The 23,811-nt window shown below is 42.7% G+C and overlaps 1 protein-coding gene across 1 annotated transcript in view; it reads right to left on the bottom strand.

Moving 5' to 3' along the window:
* Positions 1–8,860: 8,860 nt before the first annotated feature.
* kdm5a (lysine demethylase 5A) overlaps positions 8,861–23,811 on the bottom strand; it is a 168,753-nt gene continuing 153,802 nt past the window's right edge. The window contains exons 26-28 of the mRNA XM_063058334.1: positions 23,412–23,632; positions 21,732–22,127; positions 8,861–10,655 (exon numbers count right to left, since the gene is read on the bottom strand). Coding sequence (XP_062914404.1) covers positions 10,455–10,655; positions 21,732–22,127; positions 23,412–23,632 — 818 coding nt within the window. The 3' untranslated portion in view covers positions 8,861–10,454. The remainder of the gene's footprint in view (positions 10,656–21,731; positions 22,128–23,411; positions 23,633–23,811) is intronic.

Raw genomic sequence — 23,811 nt, 5'->3', positions numbered from 1 at the left:
CAGAGACCTCAAATGTTGAGGGAGATTCTGCCTCTAACATCACCTCAGGCAGAGTATTCCAGACTGCAACACACCTTGCCCCTCAGATAGCCTCTAACCCCTCACTTTATGGGGAGAGATGGAGAAGCCAGGAGAATCTGGTTGGAAGGGTTAATAAAGTAACCACGATGGAACGGCAGAGCAGAGTCGATGGCCCAAATGGCATAATTCTGCTATTGTCTTATGGTATTATGGTCATAACCATCCGGTCTTACCTGTCTGCGTTATGGGAAAAGGTTTCTCAGTGATCACCTGACAGGTACAAAATTTGACAGAAAAATTGGCCCAGGCTGTTTGGATAACTTTAGGGTTAGGGTCTGAGCCTAATACTGAGGCTCAGAAATTACTTGGCACTGAGATCTGGTGTCAGAGAACCCACTGCACCAAGGCCATCTGCCAGAGCACAGGAATAACAACTTCAAGACCGCCTCGTTCAGATTATAAACTGCACTGAGGCTTCCCTGTTCAAAAACTGCAGTGACCACTGATGACATCAAGCTCAGGAAATGCACAGTGCTAAAGCTATCCAGTTCAGGGAAAGCAATGATTATCAAGTTCAAAGAATGTTCTGATGAATTCCGACTTCAAAGGCTGTTCTGTGTTCAGCTCAACAATTCAGACTAATCACAGTACCATGATGGTCAAAAATGCACTGAGTACATGGCACTGACACCATACACTTTAAAAGGTGCATAATTCTTACATTATCTAATTCAGATACCTGGTACACAGGGTGCCAGGTTCTGAGAATACCTCGGGCTGAAACAATTCAGTTCAGAGAACACACATGCACGAAGGCAGCAAAAGCTGAATCACAGATCACACACTGCTCTCTGTCAAAAGAGAACATCAAGGTTCCATAATTTAGATATCATGCTGTGGCCAGCAAACAAGACTACAGAGACTTTTCAATTTAGAGATCACATGGTGCTAACTTTGCCTTGGCTTGTTAGGGATTTAAGGTTCATAAAGTCAGCAGTCACAGCACAGACCAGAGTCAGTAAGAGGGCCCAAACTGCATTGGAGGTTTTATTCTCCAAAACACCAGTGGGGGGGGGGGCAGGGGGAAGAACCTCAACTTTCATATCAACTCAAAGGCTAAGTAACAAAAATCTCCATCAAACCCCAGCTAAAAGTCTTGTGAAATCTTCGTTTAGGTCAACTACTAAAGAGTGAATTTAGAAGGTTTTCCTCAGGGGGTAACAAATTTTTTAGAATTCTATACCCAAGACAGCTATATATTCCAATTCATTAAATATCTCCAAGGCTGGGAATGGTATTTGAACCATAAGGTTATGGGAATCAGGGTGGGAAATGCTGAGGCTGAGTTGATATCGTTAAAATCTTACTGAAAAGTGGAGCACACCCAAGAGCCAGATGTCTGTATTATGTGTTCACATAGTTAACAGTGTTTCATGAAAAGCTCATGGAAGATCTAGTTAGAAACAAAGAAAACCTACAGCACAATACAGGCCCTTTGATCCACAATGCTGTGCCAAACATGTACTTACTTTAGAAATTACCTACGGTTACCCATAGCCCTCCATTTTTCTAAGCTCCATGTACCTATCCAAGAGTCTCTTAAAAGACCCTATTGTATCCACCTCCACCACCATCGCCGGCAGTCCATTCCACGCACTCACCACTCTCTGCGTAAAAAACTTACCCGACATCTCCTCTGTAACTATTTCCAAACACCTTAAAACTGTGCCCTCTCATGCTAGCCACTTCAGCCCTGGGAAAAACCTTCTGGCTATCCACGTAATCAATGCCTCTCATCATCTTATACACCTCTGTCAGGTCACCTCTCGACCTCCGTCGCTCCAAGGAGAAAAGGCCAAGTTCACTCAACCTATTCTCATAAGGCATGTTCCCCAAACCTGGTAACATCCTTGTAAATCTCCTCTGCACCCTTTCTATGGTTTCCACATCCTTCCTGTAGTGAAGTGGTGTCTGACCAGGGTCCGATATAGGTGTAACATTACCTCTCTGCTCTTAAACTCAATCCCACGGTTGATGAAGGTCATTACACTGTATGCCTTTTCAACCACACAGTCAACCTGCACAGCTGCTTTGAGTGTCCTATGGACTCAGACCCCAAGATCCCTCTGATCCTCCACACTGCCAAAAGTCTTCCCATTAATACTATATTCTGCCATCATATTTGACCTACCAAAATGAACCACCTCACATTTATCTGGGTTGAACTCCATCTGCCATTTCTCAGCCTAGCTTTGCATCCTATCGATGTCCCGCTGTAACCTCCGACAGCCCTCCACACCATCCACAACACCCCCAAATTTTCTGTCATCAGCAAATTTACTAACCCATCACTCCACTTCCTCATCCAGATCATTTATAAAAATGACTGTTGGCTGTTAATTCGTTTTTTAAAAAAGTTGCCTGTTAATTTGTTTAACCATTGTTTCACCACATATCAGGTACAAGGGTGTACTTTGGTAGACAGAAGTTAACTCTGATCTGCCAATCTAACACTCCCTCAATGATACCACTTGGATGAGGTTGAAACCTGAATGTATGCTTTACTCAGCTGTGGTATCTCTGGTCCAAAATAAAGTTGTTACAAACATTCGAAACAAATACTTCATCACAGATCCAACAAATAAATTTGGAGATTCAACCCACCCAGGAAGGAAAATCAGTCAAATCCAAACAGACACTGGTTTATGACATTAAATGTGATCTCACATGTGCATTCTGTTTAGAGATACTGTTGGGGAGAATATATGCACCTCATTTATCTGAAACAGACTTTAAGTAGTTCAGAAGTGAAAGATTAATGAATATCCCTTGTGTATTTGGACATGATTAAACAGATTACATGCAAAAGTTCAGAATACTATTTTAGACAATAGATGCAAGAATAGGCCATTCGGCCCTTCAAGCTAGCACCACCATTCACTGTGATCATCAACAATCAATATCCAGTTCCTGCCTTATCCCCATAGCCTTTGATTCCACTATCTTTAAGAGCTCTATCCATCCCTTTCTTGAAAGCATCCAGAGACTTGGCCTCCACTGCCTTCTGGGGCAGAGCATTCCATATATCCACCACTCTCTGGGTGAAAAAGTTTTTCCTCAACTCCGTTCTAAATGGCCTATCCCTTATTCTTAAACTTTGGCCTCTGGTTCTGGACTCACCCATCAGCGGGAACATGCTTCCTGCCTCCAGCGTATCCAATCCCTTAATGATCTTGTATGTTTCAATAAGATCCCCTCTCAGCCTTCTAAATTCCAGAGTATACAAGCCCAGTTGCTCCAATCTTTCAACATATGATAGTCCCGCCATCCTGGAAATTAACCTTGTGAACCTACGCTCACTCCCTCAATAGCAAGAATGTCCTTCCTCAAATTTGGAGACCAAAACTGCATACAGTACTCCAGGTGTGGTCTCACCAGGGCCCTGTACAACTGCAAAAGGACCTCTTTGCTCTTATACTCAATTCCCCTTGTTATGAAGGCCAGCATGGCATTAGCTTTCTTCACTGCCTGCTGTACAAGAGCACCTAGATCTCGTTGTACTTCCCCTTTTCCTAACTTGACTCCATTTAGATAATAATCTGCCTTCCTGTTCATATCACAAAAGTGGATAACCTCACATTTATCCACATTAAACTGCATCTGCCCACTCACCCAACCTGTCCAAGTCACCCTGCATTCTCATAACATCCTCCTCACATTTCACACTGCCACCCAGCTTTGTGTCATCGGCAAATTTGCTAATGTTACTTTTAATTCCCTCATCTAAATCATTTATATTGTAAACAGCTGCGGTCCCAGCAACTGAACCCTGCGGTACCTCACTAGTCACCGCCTGCCGATCCGAAAGGGAGCCGTTAATCGCTACTGTTTGTTTTCTGTCAGCCAGCTAATTTTCAATCCATGTCAGTACTCTGCCCCCAATACCATGTGCCCTAACTTTGCCCACTAATCTCCTATGTGGGACTTTATCAAAGGCTTTCTGAAAGTCCAGGTACACTACATCCACTGGCTCTCCCTTGTCCATTTTCATAGTTACATCCTCAAAAAATTCCAGAAGATTAGTCAAGCACGATTTCCCCTTCGTAAATCCATGCTGACTCAGACCGATCCTGTTACTGTTATCCAGATGTGTCGTAATTTCATCTTTTATAATTGACTCCAGCATCTTTCCCACCACCGACGTCAGGTTAACTGGTCTATAATTCCCTGTTTTCTCTCTTCCTCCCTTCTTGGAGAGGGACAACATTAGCCACCCTCCAATCCACAGGAACTGATCCTGAATATATAGAACAAATGCCTCCACAATTTCTAAAGCCACCTCCTTAAGTACCCTGGGATGCAGACCATTAGGTCCCAGGGACTTATCAGCCTTCAGACCCAATACCATTTCCTGCCTAATATAAATTTCCTTCAGTTCATCCATTACCCTAGGTCCTTTGGCCACTATTACATCTGGGAGATTGTTTGTTTCTTCCCTAGTGAAGACAGATCCAAAGTACCTATTCAACTCGTCTGCCATTTCCTTGTTCCCCATAATAAATTCACCCGTTTCTGTCTTCAAGGGCCCAATTTTGGTCTCAACTATTTTTTTTTTCCTTTTCACATACTTAAAGAAGCTTTTACTATCCTCCTTTATATTCTTGGCTAGTTTACCTTCGTACCTCATTTTTTCTCCGTGTTTTTAGTTACCTTCTGTTGCTCTTTAAAAGTTTCCCAATCCTCCGGCTTCCCACTCGTCTTTGCTGTGTTATACTTCTTTTTTATTTTTATACTGTCCATTACTTCCCTTGTCAGCCACGGCCTCCCCTTAAGATCTTTCTTCCTCTTTGGAATGAACTGATCTTGCACCTTCTGCATTATTCCCAGAAACACTTGCCATTGCTGTTCCACTGTCATCCCTGCTAGGGAGGCAAGGGAGATGAGGCTGAGTACAGGGCTACGGTAGGAAACTTTGTCACATGGTGTGAGTAGAATTATCTGCAGCTTAATGTGAAAAAGACTAAGGAGCTGGTGGTAGACCTGAGGAGAGCTAAGGTACCGGTGACCCCTGTTTCCATCCAGGAGGTCAGTGTGGACATGGTGGAGGATTACCCATAATTGTACCTGGGGATATGAATTGACAATAAACTGGACTGGTCAAAGAACACTGAGGCTGTCTACAAGAAGGGTCAGAGCCGTCTCTATTTCCTGAGCAGACTGAGGTCTTTTAACATCTGCTGGACGATGCTGAGGATGTTCTATGAGTCTGTGGTGGCCAGTGCTATCATATTTGCTGTTGTGTGCTGGGGCAGCAGGCTGAGGGTAGCAGACACCAACAGAATCAAGAAACTCATTTGTAAGGACAGTGATGTTGTGGGGATGGAACTGGACTCTCTGACGGTGGTGTCTGAAAAGAGGATGCTGTCCAAGTTGCATGCCATCTTGGACAATGTCTCCCATCCACTACATAATGGACTGGTTGGGCACAGGAGTACATTCAGCCAGAGACTCATTCCACCGAGATGCAACACAGAGCGTCACAGGAAGTCATTCCTGCCTGTGGCCATCATACTTTACAACTCCTCCCTTGGAGGATCAGACACCCTGAGCCAATAAGCTGGTCCTGGACTTATTTCATGGCATAGTTTACATATTACTATTTAACTATTTATGGTTTTATTACTATTATTTATGGTGCAACTGTAATGAAAACCAATTTCCCCCGGGATAAACAAAGTATGACTATGACTATGTATTGTTCCATTGAACTTTGGCCAGCTCATCCCTCATAGCACCATAGTTCCCTTTGTTCAACTGTAATACTGACACTTCCGAGTTTCCCTTCTCCCTCTCAAATTGTAGATTAAAAATTATCATACTATGGTCACTACCTCCTAATGGCTCCTTTACCTCGAGGTCCCTGATCAAATCCGGTTCATTGCACAACATTAAATCTAGAATTGCGTTTTCTCTGGTAGGCTCCAGTACAAGCTGTTCTAAGAATCCACCTCGGAGGGACTCCACAAACTCCCTTTCTTGGGGTCCAGTACCAACCTGATTCCTCCAGTCTACCTGCATGTTGAAATCCCCCATAACAACTGTAGCATTACCTTTGCGACATGCCAATTTTAACTCTTGATTCAACCTACACCCTACATCCAGACTACTGTAGATATGGTACTGGTAGATAACTCCCATTAGGGTCTTTCTACCCTTAGAATTTCTCAGTTCTATCCATACTGACTCTACGTCTCCTGATTCTATGTCCCCCCCCTCGCAAGGGACTGAATATCATTCCTCACCAATAGAGCCACCCCACCCCCACTGCCCATCAGTCTGTCCTTTCGATAGGACGTATACCCTTGAATATTCATTTCCCAGGCCCTGTCCACTTGAAGCCATGTCTCTGTTATTCCCACGACATCATACTTGCCAATTTCCAACTGTGCCTCAAGCTCGTCCACTTTATTTCTTATACTCTGTGCATCCATATACAATACTTTTAATTCATTACTCCCCTCACCTCCCATATCAGTTCCTATTTCATTTGGCCATACTGTACGATCCCTTCTTGAGCTTTCTGCTCCATTGATTCTGTTGTCTTTCTTAACTTTTCTTATTCTCACTTTCCCTTTATCTCCCTTATGTTTCCAGTTCGTCCCCTCCCCATCACTACTTAGTTTAAACACACCCATGTTGCAGAGGCAAACCTGCCTGCCAGAATGCTAACAACAGGAATTCTGCAGATGCTGGAAATTCAAGCAACATACATCAAAGTTGCTGGTGAACGCAGCAGGCCAGGCAGCATCTATAGGAAGAGGCACAGTCGACGTTTCAGGCCGAGACCCTTCGTCAGGACTAACTGAAGGAAGAGTGAGTAAGGGATTTGAAAGCTGGAGGGGGAGGGGGAGATGCAAAATGATAGGAGAAGACAGGAGGGGGAGGGATGGAGCCCAGAGCTGGACAGGTGATAGGCAGAAGGGGATACGAGAGGATCATGGGACAGGAGGTCCGGGAAGAAAGACCGGGGGGGGGGGTGACCCAGAGGATGGGCAAGAGGTATATTCAGAGGGACAGAGGGAGAAAAAGGAGAGTGAGAGAAAGAATGTGTGCATTAAAGAGTAACAGATGGGGTACGAGGGGGAGGTGGGGCCTAGCAGAAGTTAGAGAAGTCAATGTTCATGCCATCAGGTTGGAGCCTACCCAGACGGAATATAAGGTGTTGTTCCTCCAACCTGAGTGTGGCTTCATCTTTACAGTAGAGGAGGCCGTGGATAGACATGTCAGAATGGGAATGGGATGTGGAATTAAAATGTGTGGCCACTGGGAGATCCTGCTTTCTCTGGCGGACAGAGCGTAGATGTTCAGCAAAGCGGTCTCCCAGTCTGCGTCGGGTCTCACCAATATATAAAAGGCCACATCGGGAGCACCGGACGCAGTATATCACCCCAGTCGACTCACAGGTGAAGTGATGCCTCACCTGGAAGGACTGTTTGGGGCCCTGAATGGTGGTAAGGGAGGAAGTGTAAGGGCATGTGTAGCACTTGTTCCGCTTACACGGATAAGTGCCAGGAGGGAGATCAGTGGGGAGGGATGGGGGGGATGAATGGACAAGGGAGTTGTGTAGGGAGCGATCCCTGCGGAATGCAGAGAGAGGCGGGGAGGGAAAGATATGCTTAGTGGTGGGATCCCATTGGAGGTGGCGGAAGTTACGGAGAATAATATGTTGGACCCGGAGGCTGGTGGGGTGGTAGGTGAGGACCAGGGGAACCCTATTCCTAGTGGGGTGGTGGGAGGATGGAGTGAGAGCAGATGTACGTGAAATGGGGGAGATGCGTTTAAGAGCAGAGTTGATAGTGGAGGAAGGGAAGCCCCTTTCTTTAAAAAATGAAGACATCTCCCTCGTCCTAGAATGAAAAGCCTCATCCTGAGAGCAGATGCGGCGGAGACGGAGGAATTGCGAGAAGGGGATGGCGTTTTTGCAAGAGACAGGGTGAGAAGAGGAATAGTCCAGATAGTTGTGAGAGTCAGTAGGCTTATAGTAGACATCAGTGGATAAGCTGTCTCCAGAGACAGAGACAGAAAGATCTAGAAAGGGGAGGGAGGTGTCGGAAATGGACCAGGTAAACTTGAGGGCAGGGTGAAAGTTGGAGGCAAAGTTAATAAAGTTAACGAGTTCTGCATGCGTGCAGGAAGCAGCGCCAATGCAGTCGTCGATGTAGCGAAGGAAAAGTGGGGGACAGATACCAGAATAGGCACGGAACATAGATTGTTCCACAAACCCAACAAAAAGGCAGGCATAGCTAGGACCCATACAGGTGCCCATAGCTACACCTTTAGTTCGGAGGAAATGGGAGGAGCAAAAGGAGAAATTATTAAGAGTAAGGACTAATTCTGCTAGACGGAGCAGAGTGGTGGTAGAGGGGAACTGATTAGGTCTGGAATCCAAAAAGAAGCGTAGAGCTTTGAGACCTTCCTGATGGGGGATGGAAGTATATAGGGACTGGACACTCTCACTCTCCTTTTTCTCCCTCTGTCCCTCTGAATAAACCTCTTGCCCATCCTCTGGGTCACCCCCCCCCCCGTCTTTCTTCCCGGACCTCCTGTCCCATGATCCTCTCGTATCCCCTTCTGCCTATCACCTGTCCAGCTCTCGGCTCCATCCCTCCCCCTCCTGTCTTCTCCTATCATTTTGCATCTCCCCCTCCCCCTCCAGCTTTCAAATCCCTTACTCACTCTTCCTTCAGTTAGTCCTGACGAAGGGTCTCGGCCTGAAACGTCGACTGCGCCTCTTCCTATAGATGCTGCCTGGCCTGCTGCGTTCACCAGCAACTTTGATGTATGTTGCCAGAATGCTGGTGCCCCGCTTATTGAGGTGCAACCCATCCCTTTTGTACAATTCATCCTTACCGCGAAACATACCCCAGTGGTCCAAGAATGTGAATCCTTGCTTCCTGCACCAGTTCCTCAGCCACACATTCAGATCCATTATCTCCCTGTTCATGCCCACTTCAGCACGAGGAACTGGAAGCAAACCACAGATAACCACCCTGCTTTTCAGCCTTCTTCCGAGTTCTCTGAAGTCACGCTGTAGAATTTTGACAGAAACTGAACTGAATTGAATGAGCAGCAACTTAACCATAAGAGTTTCAAGTTATTTTTTGATTTTTACTTCAACAGAAGATAATGTTGTTCTGCTTCCCATGCTTCATGATAAGCAAATAAATGGAGTTGGATATGTTAAATGGGAATGAAGGAGATAAGATGTCAACCAGTATTGCCACAAGCACTCGGTCTAGCATTAAACTGGAACTTGTTAGGTGTACAAAAGCATAAGTCTCCCTTTAATTTGAATAAATGGAGACAAAAAACACATGGAAGAAAATTCTACATTCAAAATGTTAAACCTCTCAGCAACAATATGGAGGCATCTGGTCAACGCGTTCAAGTATGATGTACATTCTGTTCTTCCCATTTTCAGAAAACAACTTCATAACTAAACATGGAACCGCACCAGTTTTATAGTTGCTGTATTAGTTTTAAATTGCAACAAGTGATTAATCCTCAGACTTGGATAGAGGTTATATCCTGCTACACATTACATCAGCAGAAAAACTGATATTCTCCACCCTGCCAAATAAATTCATATGGAAAAATTGATAAATAAAAACAGGGCAACATTGACACAAAGTTTTACAGCTTAGTATTTTACAGCAAAACAAGCATAAATACTTAAAATCACTGAAATTAGGAAGAATGTGTTTGTCCTCTTTAGTTTAGCTGGGTCAGAAGGCATAATTGGTGCATGTATGCCATTAACTGTGATCTCACCTGTGAACTACTTCGAGGTATTGTTGGTCCCTTGTTCAACAAGGGCTCTCTGTACGTATAATATCTACTTGGTTACCCAATACAAAGCCCAAGATGTACAGAAGAGACATTTACAGTCATTAAGAGCTGCCAACACTAAACTGCGAGACGTCCTACACTTTTAAATAAAGGGCCTGCTTTAAAGCTCAAAGTATGAAAAATTCAAAGTCCAAATATAATTAAAAATAGTTAACAAAGGAGGACTTGAAACTAATTAAATTCTTGTCTTCTTGCTTGAGCTGGAGATGAACTTGTGCATGCCTGATGGGGATGTATTATAGAAGTCTCTGTGGCTCCCCCCACTATTTCAACTCCCCTCTTCTTGCAACTACTCCTCTCCTCATTTCACTCCCTCAGATCCCCCAAATCCAAACAGGCATTTTCCAAGCACTATGTAGTGTACAAGATGTTTCTGACTGCAGTTTTACGACCCCAATCTTAACCACATGTTCTGTTTCCCTCATTAAAAAGGCAGGCTGCGAGGGATTTCTGTTCATGTCAGTTCTGACTGGAGTCTTGTTTCAATCTGAAAGCTTGAAAGTCCTTCCTGTAAAAGGCATGGACTAGCTGCTGTCCTTTGAATCTTCCAAGAACGACGTGCCTGTATACGTTCCAGCCAGCTCAGCTGTTCTGATGCCAGGAGGCACTTGCCTGGCACATGTGGTACAGATGTAATCCTCGTTCTCTGCCATCTCAGATGAGACACCCACACAGACCTGATGGAACCATTCATCACAGCCTCCATCGCACTGCACCCAGTCAACCTGCAGCACACAAAGACCCAAGAAATGTTACTGTGAAAGCTCGAAGTTTCTGTCACACAATCCGCAAGCGGTGCTGCCAATTAACTTCAACAGGAGCAAAGCCATTAAGGGGTAATTAATTCAGGCAGATGGTTCAAAAATTCTGGACAGGATTGAGACTGATAAAAGCAACTTGCCCACAACAGATAAAACCTATTGCAACAAAAGAGACATTTACAATGCCTAGTACAAATCAGTTTAAAAATAATACAACAGATCTACTACCAAGTGAAAACATTTAATTCACTTGTCACTTTATTAACTGACTGCATTTTAAAAGTGGATGAGAGCTGATTTATGGTGTACTTTAAGTGCAGAGGGGGAATAGCAGCAGCCCACTACTTAAATTGGTCTCAAATAAATCAAGTGAATTAATTAAACAAACATGACATTCATTTTATTAAACAATGAGATAAAAATTCATTTATTTGTTTTTGGGTTTTAGATACTATTACAAGTCTCAATTCTGTCTTTAAAAGTTCGGGAAAAGTTGTGGAATGTGCTAATGTCCTCAGGCTACCTTGTGTAGTATACAGAATAGCAGGCATTCCTGAAAGACCCAGCACTCTCGCATTGCCTTAAAGGCAGAAGCACAGGAAAGCACCTGGACTCAGTGGATGGAGTGGCACTTACTTCACAGCAGCACCTATCATTCGAGAGGACATGAAGCACCCAAAGCTGGGATATTTCTGATCAAGGCGGCCACAGAAACAAGGGTTACCTACCTTGTATTTCAAAATAAGGGTCAGCTTTCTGAGCAAACCATTTCTCACTTAGTTGTTGAGAAAAAAATACTAGCTGTACTTTTCTGTATGTGACAGAGAGAAAGTCTTGGTGCTGCTCATTTTGGTACAAAGCAGTGAAGAAATTTTGTGAGGTAAGGGACAGACTATTTTCCGTTTGAATATGGGACATTCCTTGTACACTGAATCGTAGGCCAATGTGACGAAGATTCTCCAGGACTAAACTGGGTGTACTTGGTCAGAGCCGTCTCTATTTCCTGAGGAGATTGAGGTCCTTTAACATCTGCCGGACGATGCTGAGTCTGTGGTGGCCAGTGCGATCATGTTTGCTGTTGTGTGCTGGGGCAGCAGGCTGAGGGTAGCAGACACCAACAGAATCAACAAACTCATTAGTAAAGCCAGTGATGTTGTGGGGATGGAACTGGACTCTCTCACGGTGGTGTCTGAAAAGAGGATGCTGTCCAAGTTGCATGCCATCTTGGTCAATGTCTCCCATCTACTACATAATGTACTGGTTGGGCACAGGAGTACATTCAGCCAGAGACTCATTCCTCCAAGATGCAACACAGAGCATCATAGGAGGTCATTCCTGCCTGTGGCCATCAAACTTTACAACTCCTCCCTTGGAGGGTCAGACATCCTGAGCCAATAGGCTGGTCCTGGACTTATTTCCTGGCATAATTTACATATTACTATTTAACTATTTATGGTTTTATTACTATTTAATTATTTATGGTGCAACTGTAACAAAAACCAATTTCCCCCGGGGATCAATAAAGTATGACTATGACAATAAGATTTCAGCCATGTCGCTACAAGGATACAAATTGTTGTCTTTGGATGCCTGCTCTTTGCGGAAGCTACAATGCAGTCAGGTGTCATTTTGGGTCAGCGGCCTGTTGAGTTTTTGCAGCATTTTCTGTTCATATTCACAATTTTCTTTGATTTTATTTATTGGTATTTACTGCCCATTCTTATGCAGAGATGGTGGTGAACTGCCTTCCTGTTGAGAAGAGAGTTTCGGGATTTTGACTCTGTGACAATGAAGTACCACTGCTACATTTCCAAGCCTAAATGGTGTATGAGTAGGAGGGATGTCTGGTGGAGAAGTAATGAAGTAGAAAATAGAATAAATATACCAAAGACAAGAAAAAGGCCACTAAGTACAAGTCAAACAAAATTGGCAGAAGTAGATCAGGGCTAGTTTCTTGGAATGCACAAGGATATTTGGTATTCATAATGAAATAGGGTTAATTAGTAACCTTGCAGCAAGAAATTCAAATTCTGCGGGAAAAATTTGACCACGTGCTTGTGCAAAGCTAGAACATTAAGCAGACTGAAAAGTGTTAAGTGTGCAGACTGGCTGAGGTATACTAGGAAACTAAAAAGACACGATACCAGGGAATCATTTAAAGGGATAAAAATTCTCAATAAATAAATTACCCAGTGACAAGTAAAAACTCACTGAAAAGGAGTTAACAGAACTGATGAATCAACAGAAGCAGGCTTCAAACTTTGCCTAAAACAGTGAAGTTGAGGACTAGGAAGAAGCAAATAGAATGCAAGTAAACCAACAAGTAGAAGATCAGATGTGAGCCATTCCATGCAGATAGGAGAGATTAATAAGGATATCTTCCGAGTCAGAAATAAGATAAATCATAGTGGGGAATTCGGAAATGGCAGAGACACTGAACAAATATTCAGTGCTTTTCTTCACAATAGGAGACAAATAACAAATTATGGAGGATTAAAGACTGGCAAGGAATACATACTGGGAAAAATTAGATGGAACTAAAATCTGACATTCCCAGTACTCTATGGTCTAAATCCTACAGATTTAGAAAAAAAGATGAAAGGAATAAGAGAAGTATTCCAGCTTTTAGAACTGGTGGGCAGCAAATTCATCCTACTATTCAAACATAATGAAGCATGCAACTAAAGGCCTGCATTATTAAATGGAAAAATGTCAGAAACTACAATAAGGTCTTGGTAGTAGGACAGTTGCGGGGGGGGAAGACACAATATGGCCTTATTACAGAGAAGAGAAACATTGCTGCAATAAAGTATCAAAGCTATCAAGGACTACCAAATCTTGTCAGACACTTCCTTCTAGGTCATCTGTTGTCTCCCAGCATAAGGGGCTAGAGTTCCCCATCTAAGGACTGTCCTGAAGTCCAAATTAATTGGCACCTGAGAAGTTTTGGTTTATCAACCAAGAACTAGGGCTGGATTGAAGAAAATAATCAGTAAATCTAGGAGCTAGTTAACCTCAAACACAGAACATTCCTGAATTGGAAGCTCCATCACATCTCTAAGAAAAACTTTATTAGGCACCAAAAGCTGAGATCCAGCAAAAAAGTCACAATTTAAAGAATAGACATTGGTGCAAATAGCACAAGAGACTCAGCAATGCTGGCAGTGAGTGGTATCAGCCCTTCCTGCTGTCAAGATCATGTACTGTTCATACAGCCAGGTCCCTACCCTACTGAGGGGCAAGAATAGAAGTAAACTTAAGGCCAGAGGCAATAAACTCCCTTGGAAGGAACAGTTCATTGAAGTTCTCAGCTGTAACTGTCCTTAATGTGCACATGGTTCCATGAAATGCCATCAATCTGGTCCAGCCTCACCACCACTCCTGACTGACCAATCAAAAAGGACACATGCCAATGAAAAAACAAGCCCTCGAGAGTCTATGCTATCCCTTCTGAAGTTCAATGTCAAGGAGCTATGCTTAAAAAGAAAAATCACCAACATCTGGAAGAGGAGGACATGCTAGGAGACCTAAAATATTACAGATACATCATATCTTCAAAGTGGCCTTTTAACCCCACTGAAATCTAACTGGGAAAAACTGAAGAGCAAATTATAACAGGGAAAACCGAAGATGCTGACAATCTAAAATAAATCAGAAAAGCAGGAGCCATTCAGTAGGGCAAGCAGCATCCATAGAAAAAAGTGGAGTTAATGATTAAAGCCAAAGATCATTTATCAGAATTGGAAGAGAAAACAAGTTAGCATCAAATTCCAGGGATGTTGGGTATAGTGGTTAGAACAAAGGGAATATCTCCAACAGGGTGGAACAGGGCTGTTCTGGAGATAAACTGCCATCTAGGTCAATAGGGACAGGTAGGGAGGGAGAACCTGGTTGTTTTGGGGATAAAAACTATGATGGCACAGAATGAGAACTCAAAAGAAATGCAAGAGCTGTGAAATACAAGGCTATGGGATATGCTCAGCAGGTCAGGTTATGCTAATAGAGATAAACTGATCTGATAAAGATGACCTGACCAGCTATGAAGAGACAGAGAAGGCAAACTGCCAGAAGCTGCAAGAGCTTGATATTGAATCCAGAATGCTACATGTCCAGACTTATTAGAAGGTTCTGTTCCTCAAGTTTACTTTGGGCATAAACACGAGAGAGTGGGAATGGATGAAGAATTAAAATGCCAGGCAACAGAGAAGCCCAGGGATGTATCTGCAAATTGAACACAACGGCTCTGCAAGGGAGTTATATCTAATCTGTATTCAGTCTCATCAAAGAGACCACATTGTGAGCACAGAATGCAGTACACTAGATTGGGTTGTAATTCCTGAGATTAGGCAGTTACCCTCATGGCAATTGAGAACTGTCAATATTCTCTTGAAATGTATAAAACTTTGTAAAGACATGGCTTTGGATGCTGAGTGGCTGTTTCCAACAGAAAGAGTTCAGAGATGGAAGTTGGTCTCAAAACCACTGATCATTTAAAACTAGACTGAGGAGAAACTTCTTCACTTGACTTTGAGTTTCCAATCATTAGATTTTATATACTACTGTATTTGAGATATTGGGAAAGAGTAACAAGGTTGAGCTGACTTAGTTATAAGCATTAAGAGCAGTTCATGTTGAATGGACCATGGCATATTCATACCAATATCTCTTACTTTATTATACATAATAACCACAGGTGTTCCAAAGGTCCGGGTTGTGTGTGTAAACATTCATTACCAAAAGACCCACATTCTCCTCATGAGAAGTGATAATGAAGCAATTTCAACAACTTGCACCGTGCATTGCTTCCAGTGTCAGAGGGTTTGAAACTTTAAGGAGAGAGTAGTAACAAATAGCAACTCATTGGCTCTTCAAGAGGGAAGAGGGAAAAGGCTGAAACTGGGAACGGTGCTGAGGCAGTGGTAGGAAAAGGATGGCAAGTGAGGGAATGGGAGAGGGAGCAGCGTTAACATGAGTGAATGAGGCAATGGGAGAAAATAATCTTTGCGCAGTACACATACCCATTTCTCAGGATGCAATTTTGCTGGTAAGGCCACATTCCTAACTATCATAGACAAAATGTTCACAGCTGCCTCTTTGAACCACTATGGTCTTTCTGGTGAAGCTACTCCTACAGAATTTTAGAGGAGCTTCAGGACCTATACCCTTCCAGAATCAATTCTGCAAGCCCAGATAATTGCTCCCATTTTTTTTAAAAATCAGAAATGGGCAGGTCATCCATTTGGTTCAGTTCTTCACTCTTCATTAGCACAGCCCAAACTGCTGGGCATGTCCTGCAGCCCTGCACTTTGCAACACCTGCAATCCTTTGCTTGTGTACTCACTCTAGGAGCCACAATAATTTTGTCTGGACAGAGTGCAGCCTGGATGGAAGCCAAAGAGTGGGGGTGGGGTGGGGAAAGATCTTTCTGTTGAGGTTACCGAACTTGAGTCACAGTTATACAACAAAGAAATAGATACAACTCATCTATGCAGATCTGAGAGGTGACATTGGAGTTGCCTAGGCCAGTGGCTTCTGAGCTCTTCGAAGTGTGTGTCTCTCTCTCCCCCTCTCTCTGTGACAGTCAAGACAGGGTGAGGGGGAGAGAGAGAGAGAGAATTTATATTTAAAATTACAAAAGCATGTCTTTAAGCTGGCCCAGATGGAAGGGAACATGCTGTGCCTCAAAGACCAACAAATCAGCTGATGATCAGAAATGAGGCTGCTCTCATCTGGCAAATTTTAATTAGGAAAGCCACATGCCTTGAAATGCCTTCAGTCATTGAACAGAATTTGTCTTGATTTTTATACACCAACGAGGTACAATTCAGAAAGGACAACCTGGAAGCTAATAATGACTGTTATTGAGTCAAACAGCACAGAAACAGGCCCTTTGACCTAGCCCATCTATGCAGACCATTAAGTACCCATAATGTCAATATGTATGCACCAACAGGCTCATTTTGCCATAGTCTCCCTCAGTGCTTTACTGCACATTGAGAATCCACACTCCAGTATGGATCCCATCACTGCTTCTAGCAGCATCTGTTGTCATGGGTTGTCAGTTTGTGCCCTTAGCTGACGTGATAATGATATATATTTAGTTTATTTTTCTTATGACATTTTAAAATGAGGTTCCTTAGTATTATTACCAAACCACATAGATCTCAAATTTTTCACTAGTCCTCATTGGCCAAGTATGACGGATTTTGGAAGACTTCGGACATCCTGCAGCCACAGTGAGATGGTCGTAGAAGGCCTGAATTTTAGTGAGATGGAACAGGTACCAATCAAGTTGGCTGCTTTGCCTTGAATGGTGTAAAGCATCTTTAGCATTGTTGGAGCTTCATGGATACATCGCATTCCTGATTTGTGTTTCTAAATAATGAAAAAATCTTTGGGTGTCAAGAGGGGAGTCACCACAGGATCAACTGGCAGTTGATGGACTCAGTTGAGCTGAAGGGCCTGCTTCTAAACCGCATCTCCCTGACTGTATGACTGAATCTTATTTCACATCATTTCAGAATGGGTACAGCATGGCAGGAGGCCATTTGAACTGTTGATTCTGACCCTGTCTATGTTAAACAATCCAATTGGTCTACAACCCCCCCCCCCTCCTTTAACTAGTTCCTCAGCTATCTAGCCAGTTTCCTTTTGGAAAAAATAAACTCTCCCAGATCTGTATTTGTGCCTCCTTCAGTTATGTCTTCACTAAAATGTAACACTTTACAGTCTCAGCGTTAAATTTCATCAGCTACCTACACTCAGTGGCCACTTTAATAGTACAAATATCAGCCAATCATGTGGCAGCAACTCATTGCATAAAAGCATGAAGACATGGTCAAGAGGTTCAGTTGCTGTTCAGACCAAACATCAGAATGGGAAAGAAATGTGATCTAAGTGACTGACTGTGGAATGATTGTTGGTGTCAGACAGGGTGGTTTGAGTACCTCAAAAACTGCTGGTCTGGGATTTTCACATACAATCTCAAGAGTTTTCAGAGAATGGTGCAAAAAACAAGAAAAAACATCTAGTAAGGGACAGTTCTGTAGGCAAAAATGACTTGTTAATGAGGTCAGAGGAGAATGGCCAGACTAGTTCAAGCTGACAGGAAGGCGACAGTAACTCAAATAAATACAATTTACAACAGTTGTGTGCAGAACAGCATCTCTGAATGCACAACACATTGAACCTTGAAGTGGATGGGCTACAACAGCAGAAGACAACACCAGATCCCACTGCTGTACCGAATACACTGAGTGTATGTGCAGATTCTACCAGCTGATCTACTTACTGTCAACTATACTGTTTGATTTACCTGTTGTTTTGGAAAATTTGCCCTGGACCCCAAGTTCTGGGGTCTGACAAAATTGCATTGAGGAAGGGAAGTAAGAATTATGCCCACAATTCTGCAACTCAGAGCAGTGCAGCTGTTAGTTCTGCTGCCTCGCAGCTGCAGAGATTCAGGTTGGTCCTGACTTCAGCTGACTTGTCGTTGGTTAGGGTTCCTCTAGGTTGATCTGATTTCCACTCGTGTCCTAAAGACTCGTGGGTTGATAAATTAAATGGCTGCTGTTAATTGTATAGTTAGTGGGAATCAAAGCAAAAACGTTGCTGGAGGTGTGACAGGAAAAAGTAGGATGAATTTTTCATTTTAGCACAAAGGTGTGGACGACACAGCCTATTTTCCTGGGTATAATCAAGTTAAATATAATTTGCCTTTAACTAAAAAAAGAATGAAACAATCCCCAATTGCCCACATGACTGCTAATTCAGCACATTTGAGGACTTTCCCTATCAGCAAGTTAAACAATCCAGTCAGTAATTATGTGTTTATCTATGCATTCTTATTTGAATGAAGTGGTAATATTGCAGTTTTCCCATCTTCAACATCATCCCTGAATCTACAAATATTGTGGAGTTCACTGAATGTATGAAATTGTCACTGTAACACTGAAATAATGACTGTTTGTCTCCCATCTCACGTGGAAGGAGTGATATCTGTCGAGAGACAGACAGACAGACAGACAGAGACACAGAGAGAGGTTGAAATGTTGGCGTGAACAGTTAAGTTTTTTGATGTACTGTAGACCATCGTCTCTCTTTGGGGGCTTTGCTGTTGCTTGCATGGTCGGTGGTGGAAATGCCAATGCAGTGGGGGAAGTGGGAGGGGGAGAGTTGATGCTGCTTGTGTGTGGGAGGTGATAGGGGGCTTTGAGGTTCTTACTTTTTTCTGTCATTCATTCTTTGGGCTTTTTCCTTCTGTTTTGAGGATGTCTGTGGAGAGTGAGAATTTCATGTTGTACACTGTATACATTCTCTGATATTAAATAGAACCATTGAACACAGCCATGGCCTCTGCTGTTACCACCCTTACAACCACGTCACCCGGACCAGATGATTTATTTAGTTTAAGTGCAACTATCTTTTAGTATAATTTCTAGTGATATTTTGCAAATACAAATTGTAAACTACATCTTCCTCCGCTGAGACCCCAGCAGCATTCTCTCCCTTGATAAATTTCCAATACGTCAGCCACGCTCTGTCCTCACTGGATTTTCTCCTTGGTCTCTCATGGACCACACCTCTCTTATAAACCTTTCCTGCTTTCATGCGTACAAAATAGTTCTGGATTTCTTATATTTGCCACCTTTATTTCCTTCATCTTTCCTCCCCCTGTAATCAGCTGGTTTTCACTTGCATTTGCATCCACAAACATATACTTCATATATTACTATTAAGTGACTTATTTATATTTAATCTGAACTTACTTCTATGAATTCCCCAGCTCTTTGGTTCAACTAAATGATCAGTAGATTTGTTTTTTGTACTCTTACACTCTCAGGATAGTTTCCAGTACCCTTTTGTTTTTACCACTGATCACACTGTATGCTATCTTCATTTAGATGCATGAAGTACTCCCTTCACTTACATCAGAGCTGCAAAAAAAACTGAATATTGCGCAAACATTGCCACTTCTAACCTTAATATGGAAGAAAGTAGCTGAATATGATTCAGCATAGCAGACCATCCGTAAGTCCTGAGGGTGGGACAATTGACCAAAAACAACCATAACTACTGTAACCATCACTATGCCAGGGTGCCTTGGATTCCTTTGCCACAAAAGAGGTACTATAAAGTGAAAAGGAATCCAAGGAGTGAAGTTTGCAGGATTATGAGTAAATAATGAACAAATCCTTACTATATCCCGTCCCTAGTACAGTAATTGTTTGCGAGTCTGCTGCAGAAGTCCAAGCCCAATACCTGCGAATTCAAGTCAGCTGCAGGCTGGAGGCCAAGACAGCCTGCCCCGGGATTGGAGGACTGTATATATGTGTGGGTGGGAGATAGTGGGGAAAACAGGGCTTGTTTTGCTGTGTTCTGTGTTGTTCTGCTGAGCACTGAGGGCATGTTATGTTGTCGCTGGAATGTGTGGCGACACTTGCTGATTGTACCCCCCCCCCAAACATCCCAGGGTGCACTGGTTGTTAACACAAACGATGCACTTCACTGCACGTTTCAATGTACGTATGATAAATCAATCTGAATCTTGAAGGTAGGCCTGCCTACAACCATTGGAATGTTTGTCCCCTTGATGCCACTAACCAGCTTTCCAAAGAATTCAATGTTCTTATTACCACAATTGTTTAACTGCCATGATGATATCACTCTCCTCTGGGATTCAGCTCTCCAGTCTACATTTGGAGCTGAGACACCCTGCTTAAAGCTAAACTGGACATGGGTGAGCAGATTACTAGTGACCAAGTATTACCCAAGTTAACACTGTCCATTCATTTGCTGAAGATAATTAGTTATATTTTGTTATTTTCCTGATTTGTGTGGACAGCACATACTTGGGCAATCCACCATGTTGCCAATGTTTCAGCTTTGTAAGAACAATTTAGCCAAGACAGGGGTCTAGCTCTGGAACACAAAATGTTAGGACTATGGTCGGGATGAGTCCACAGCCATATCCTTTGCTGTATTGAGTTTTTGTTTCTTGACATCACACAGAACGAATTAAATTATGTGTGGTTCTACACACAAGAGATTCTGTAAATTCTGGAAATCTTGAACATACACAAAATGCTAGAGGAACTTAGCAAGTCAGGCAGCATCTATGTTGGGGAATAAACAGTTGACATTTCAGGCAAAGACCCTTCATCAGGCCCATGAAGGGTCTAGCTCAAACATTGACTGTTTATGCCTCTCCACAAATACTGCCTCACTTGCTGCATTCTTCCAGCATTTTGTGTAAATCAGCTGAAGGATGGCTTTTGTAATGGGGGAGTCTAAATCATCCTCTCAGCTCTGACTGCTGATTGTGTAAAAGATTCAGCCTTGTCTTCAGCACTGACATTCCAGGCCATGACATTGGTGAGTGTGGGGATGTTTCTGCAGCTACCACCACCTCCTCTCATCTACTGTTAAACTGTCTACCACAATTATGTCAGGACTGTACAGTTCAGGTTGCAAAATCAATTTAGGTTTTATTTCCTGCAGAACTGAAAAGTGAGCATTTCATTAAAGTATGTCTCTGAAACAAGTAGAATTCCTCAGTGGATTGAGGCAAGCTGGTTATATTTAAGAGTCTGATGATAATTTATTAATTTAGAGATACAGCATGGAAGAAGTCCTTCTGACCCACCTATTTAACTCTAGCCTAATCACAGTACAATTTACAATGACCAATTAACCTACTAACTAGTACATCATTGGACTGAAGGAGGAAACCCACGTGCACACAGGAAGAATGTAAAAAGTTTCTTACAGATAATGCTGGAATTGAACTCCGAGTTGTAATACCATTGCCCCAACTGCACTGCTACCATTTTGGTAATTTTTATGCAAATTAAAAAATAATTTAAACTCCAAATGACTCAATTTTTCCACTTTGGATTAAAAACTAAGAACAAATCTTACAATTAACTTTACTGGTTCTCTCTTTAAACTATTAATCCATTCAGATACCAGGTTTACTCCATTATGAACAATAAACCTGCTAGTCCTAATCATCACCATTAGTGCAATATGACTGCTAACCTCTTCTCCACAGGGACGCTGACAATGCAAAGCAGCACAAACTGCATTTTCATCCTCCGACTCCTCTGCTGCAGACCAATCCTCTCGAGCTGGTAAAATCAGTTTCTTTTCTTTCTTTTCTAAGGTTTTCTCTGTATTCTCTTTGGACTTCTCTTTTCTCTTCTTCTCTCTGTCCTTTTCTTCTTTGCCCAATTTCTTCACTAGTTTGCTCTGTTCCTTTGTTTTCTCGGGGTTCAGCTTTAGCTTTTTCTTTTTGGGCTTGTCAAACTTTCTAAGCTCCTTTAACTTCTTGCTCTCGCCCAAGATCAGTTCAGTTTTTTCCAGTTTCCGCTTTCGCTTTTTCTCAGAAGAATCCTTGACTTTAATTCGGATGGCTTTTTCCTCTGGGCCATCATCCTGAAATAAAGCAGTAATCATCAGAAGAATCACTGAAAATATTAGCCAGAAGAACTAGGAGACAATATTTTCCCTTGCTCAAACTGGAATATTATTTAAATTCTTGAAATAGGCTTGTTTTCCTCATTATTATCAAACATTTTCTATCAGGTTATCTTCAAGTACGCTCTTTGGTGTTGAGACATCAAAGCTGATGATGGTGGACACCTTCTCACTATTTGTATTTTATCCTCAGAGGTTTGAATATCTTTCTCTGATATTGTAAAACAAGATTAACTAACGATTAACTAATGATCATAAAAGAAGTTGTTGCAGGATTTAGTTCAAACTGTGTTATCAAATTTGCGGATAATACAACAGTGGTCGGCCTCATCAACAATGATGACAAGACCGAGTACAGAGAGGAAGAAGAGGGGCTGCTGAATTGGTGCGAGAAGAACAACCTAAGCCTGAACGTGGAAAAGACCAAGGAAACCATTGTGGACTTCAGGAAGGTACAGATAAACAACCGCCCTCTGAAAATACATGGCTCCTCTTTCGAGAGAATTAAGTGCACCAATTTAGAGGGGGTTCAGTCCACCAAGTTCCTGGGAGTTCACATCACGGATGACCTCAACTGATCCCTTAATATCACCTCCCTGAACAAGACAGCACAGTAGTGCCTCCACTTCCTAAGAAGATTGAGGCAACTCAGGCTCCCCACCCCCATCTTAACTGCATTTTACAAAAGCACCATTGAGAGTATCCTGACAAGTTGCATCTCCATCTGGTATGGGAGAGCTCAGCATCAGAACAGAAGTCTCTACAACGGACTGTGAGAACAGCTTAGAGAATCAGAGGGGTCTCCCTACCATCCATAGGAACATTTATCAGGAGCACTGCGAACGCAGGGCCCTTAGTATTTTTAAGAATCCCACCCACCATCCTCTGATTTTCTACCATCAGGCAGGACAATCTGGTGCATAAAAAGAACAGTAAGGATGGGAAACAGTTTCTTCCCTCAGGCCATTAGGCTTTTGAACTCCTGCTGCATCAGATTTGAAGTGTCACTGATTAATTTGTTCCGTACCTTACAGTATTTAATTTATGCACTTCAGTTTATTATTTATATGTGATTCATCTGTAGATTTTATCCTCACCTTAAGTTATTGTGTGTTATGTGTACTACTGTGCTTTACTCTGGTTCAGAGAAATGTCGCATTTCTATATACATTATATACATGACAAATGACAAACGTAACTTGAAGATAATGAGAAGGGAGTCTAGAATGAAATTTGTGATACCTCCACTATCTGCAGAAATCTGTCCTCAGCAGGAAGGTGTGTAGCCTGCAGTATTCTCCAAATATGCTGTGTCTCATCCAGGGACACTTCCAGAAGATCTCCCACCATCATTAACTCCTCCAGCTGAACTTTTGCACTGTGTGATAGCTCCAGCACAGGTGGTTCCAAGCTGCGTGGCACCAGTGGTGTCTTACGGGGCTGCTTCCGAGGAGTTCCAGAACCTGGGAGAATGAGCAGGTTAGAAAGTGGTATCTATCAGCCCTGTAGTCGATTAGCTGCATATGAACTACACTGACTTGATAATAAACATATCAACAGTAGAGAGCTGCTGCCTGAATCAGAAATATTTGATAATCTGAAAACTGCAGTAACCCTCAAGCTCATGCACCACTGCCTGTCA

Source organism: Mobula hypostoma, chromosome 9, assembly GCF_963921235.1.
Source record: "Mobula hypostoma chromosome 9, sMobHyp1.1, whole genome shotgun sequence".
In the NCBI taxonomy this organism is placed as follows: Eukaryota; Metazoa; Chordata; class Chondrichthyes; order Myliobatiformes; family Myliobatidae; genus Mobula; species Mobula hypostoma.
This window is presented reverse-complemented; position numbering and strand designations above follow the sequence as displayed.